Source organism: Monoraphidium neglectum (assembly GCF_000611645.1).
Source record: "Monoraphidium neglectum strain SAG 48.87 unplaced genomic scaffold scaffold04078, whole genome shotgun sequence".
In the NCBI taxonomy this organism is placed as follows: Eukaryota; Viridiplantae; Chlorophyta; class Chlorophyceae; order Sphaeropleales; family Selenastraceae; genus Monoraphidium; species Monoraphidium neglectum.
In genome coordinates, this window is record NW_014009551.1 from 1 (window position 1) to 1,243 (window position 1,243).

Here is a 1,243-nt window from a genome sequence, read left to right on the forward strand (position 1 = left end):
CACCTGGACCCAGTCCCCCTCTGTCAGCGCGCACACCGCGTGCAGCGCGCCCTCCAGCGCGCCCCTCATCGCGTCGGGGTCCGCCCCGACCTCTTCATGAAACGCCCTCAGCTCGGGCTGCAGCCGCACGTAGCTGCCCTTCTCCAGCCGCCGGTACGCCACGCGCACGCGCCCCGCGCACCTGCCGCTTTCGCCCGCCCCGCCGCTTTCGCTCCCGCCGCCACCGGGGACGCCCGCTTTCGCGTCGGCGTCGGCGGCGGCGGGGTCGGCGTCTGCGGCGTGTGGGTGGCTGCCGGGCAGCTGCTGCAGGCCCCAGAGGCTGTCCTGCACCTTGTCGGGTAACAGTACTACACCCTCAGGCACTTCTGGGCTGAATTCCAGGACGCCGGCGTGGGTGCGGGCGCCGTTTGGGGCGGTGACCTCGAAAAACATCGCCTTTGGGGGGCCGTGGTGTGTGGTGTGTGTGTGTGTGTGTGGTGTGTTGTGTGTGTGTGTGTGTGTAGGTGTGTGTGTGTGTGTGTGTAGGGGTGTGTGTGCGCGTGTGTGTGTAGGGGGTGTGCATCGAGGGGAGGGTGGGGAGGGGCGGCAGGGAGGTGGTGGCGTTCGTGGCGATGGGTGGATCTGGGTTGAGGCGATAAGGGGATGAGGTAGGAGGGGAGGGGTGGGTGCCCCCCCGGGCTGCTGCACCGCCGCGCGGCCTCCACGCCACGCCCCACGCCCGGGGTGAGCCTGGCAGCCGCGTGTCCTGGCGCCGCCCGCCTGCGCGCCCGCCGCCCTGCCGGCCCCCGGGGCAGTCGTCCAGGCGTCGCGCGGCGCGCGCCCCCAGGGCCCCCCGCAGCCCCCTGAACCAGCCCCCAGGCGGCCCACCCCGTTTTTGTACGCCTCCTGCGCCATCAGCACCGCCCCCGCGCTGCTGGGCAGCACAATCTTGTCGGCCGCGCGCCGTATGCCGCGCGCGGCGGCGGCGGCCGCGCTCGTGGGCGCGGCCTGCAGCTGCGCGTGGAAGAAGACGCCGCGGTTCGCCTCTGTCTCCGCGGCGCGGCGCTCGGCCTCCTGCGGGGCCGCCGGGGCGAAGTGGAGGAGGTGGAATGACCGGGGTCGGAGGTGCGTGCGCGCCGGTCGCCGTATGCCTCGCAGAAACAGGGTGCACCAAGGAAAAGGAAGCGCGAAAGAGGACGTGCATGTGCGCGGCAGAGGGCGCCGTCGCGCACGCGCACGCGTTCGCGCTGGCTTGCAGGCGGGC

At 73.0% G+C, this 1,243-nt stretch overlaps 1 protein-coding gene across 1 annotated transcript in view; it reads right to left on the reverse strand.

Annotated features, from left to right (window-relative positions):
• Positions 1-9: 9 nt before the first annotated feature.
• The window catches only part of MNEG_13835 (hypothetical protein), a gene marked incomplete at both ends in the record, with an annotated part of 2,190 nt that continues 956 nt past the window's right edge, over positions 10-1,243 (reverse strand). The window contains 2 exons of the mRNA XM_014037692.1: positions 10-435; positions 688-1,053. Of these exons, the coding sequence (XP_013893146.1) occupies positions 10-435; positions 688-1,053 (792 nt within the window). The remainder of the gene's footprint in view (positions 436-687; positions 1,054-1,243) is intronic.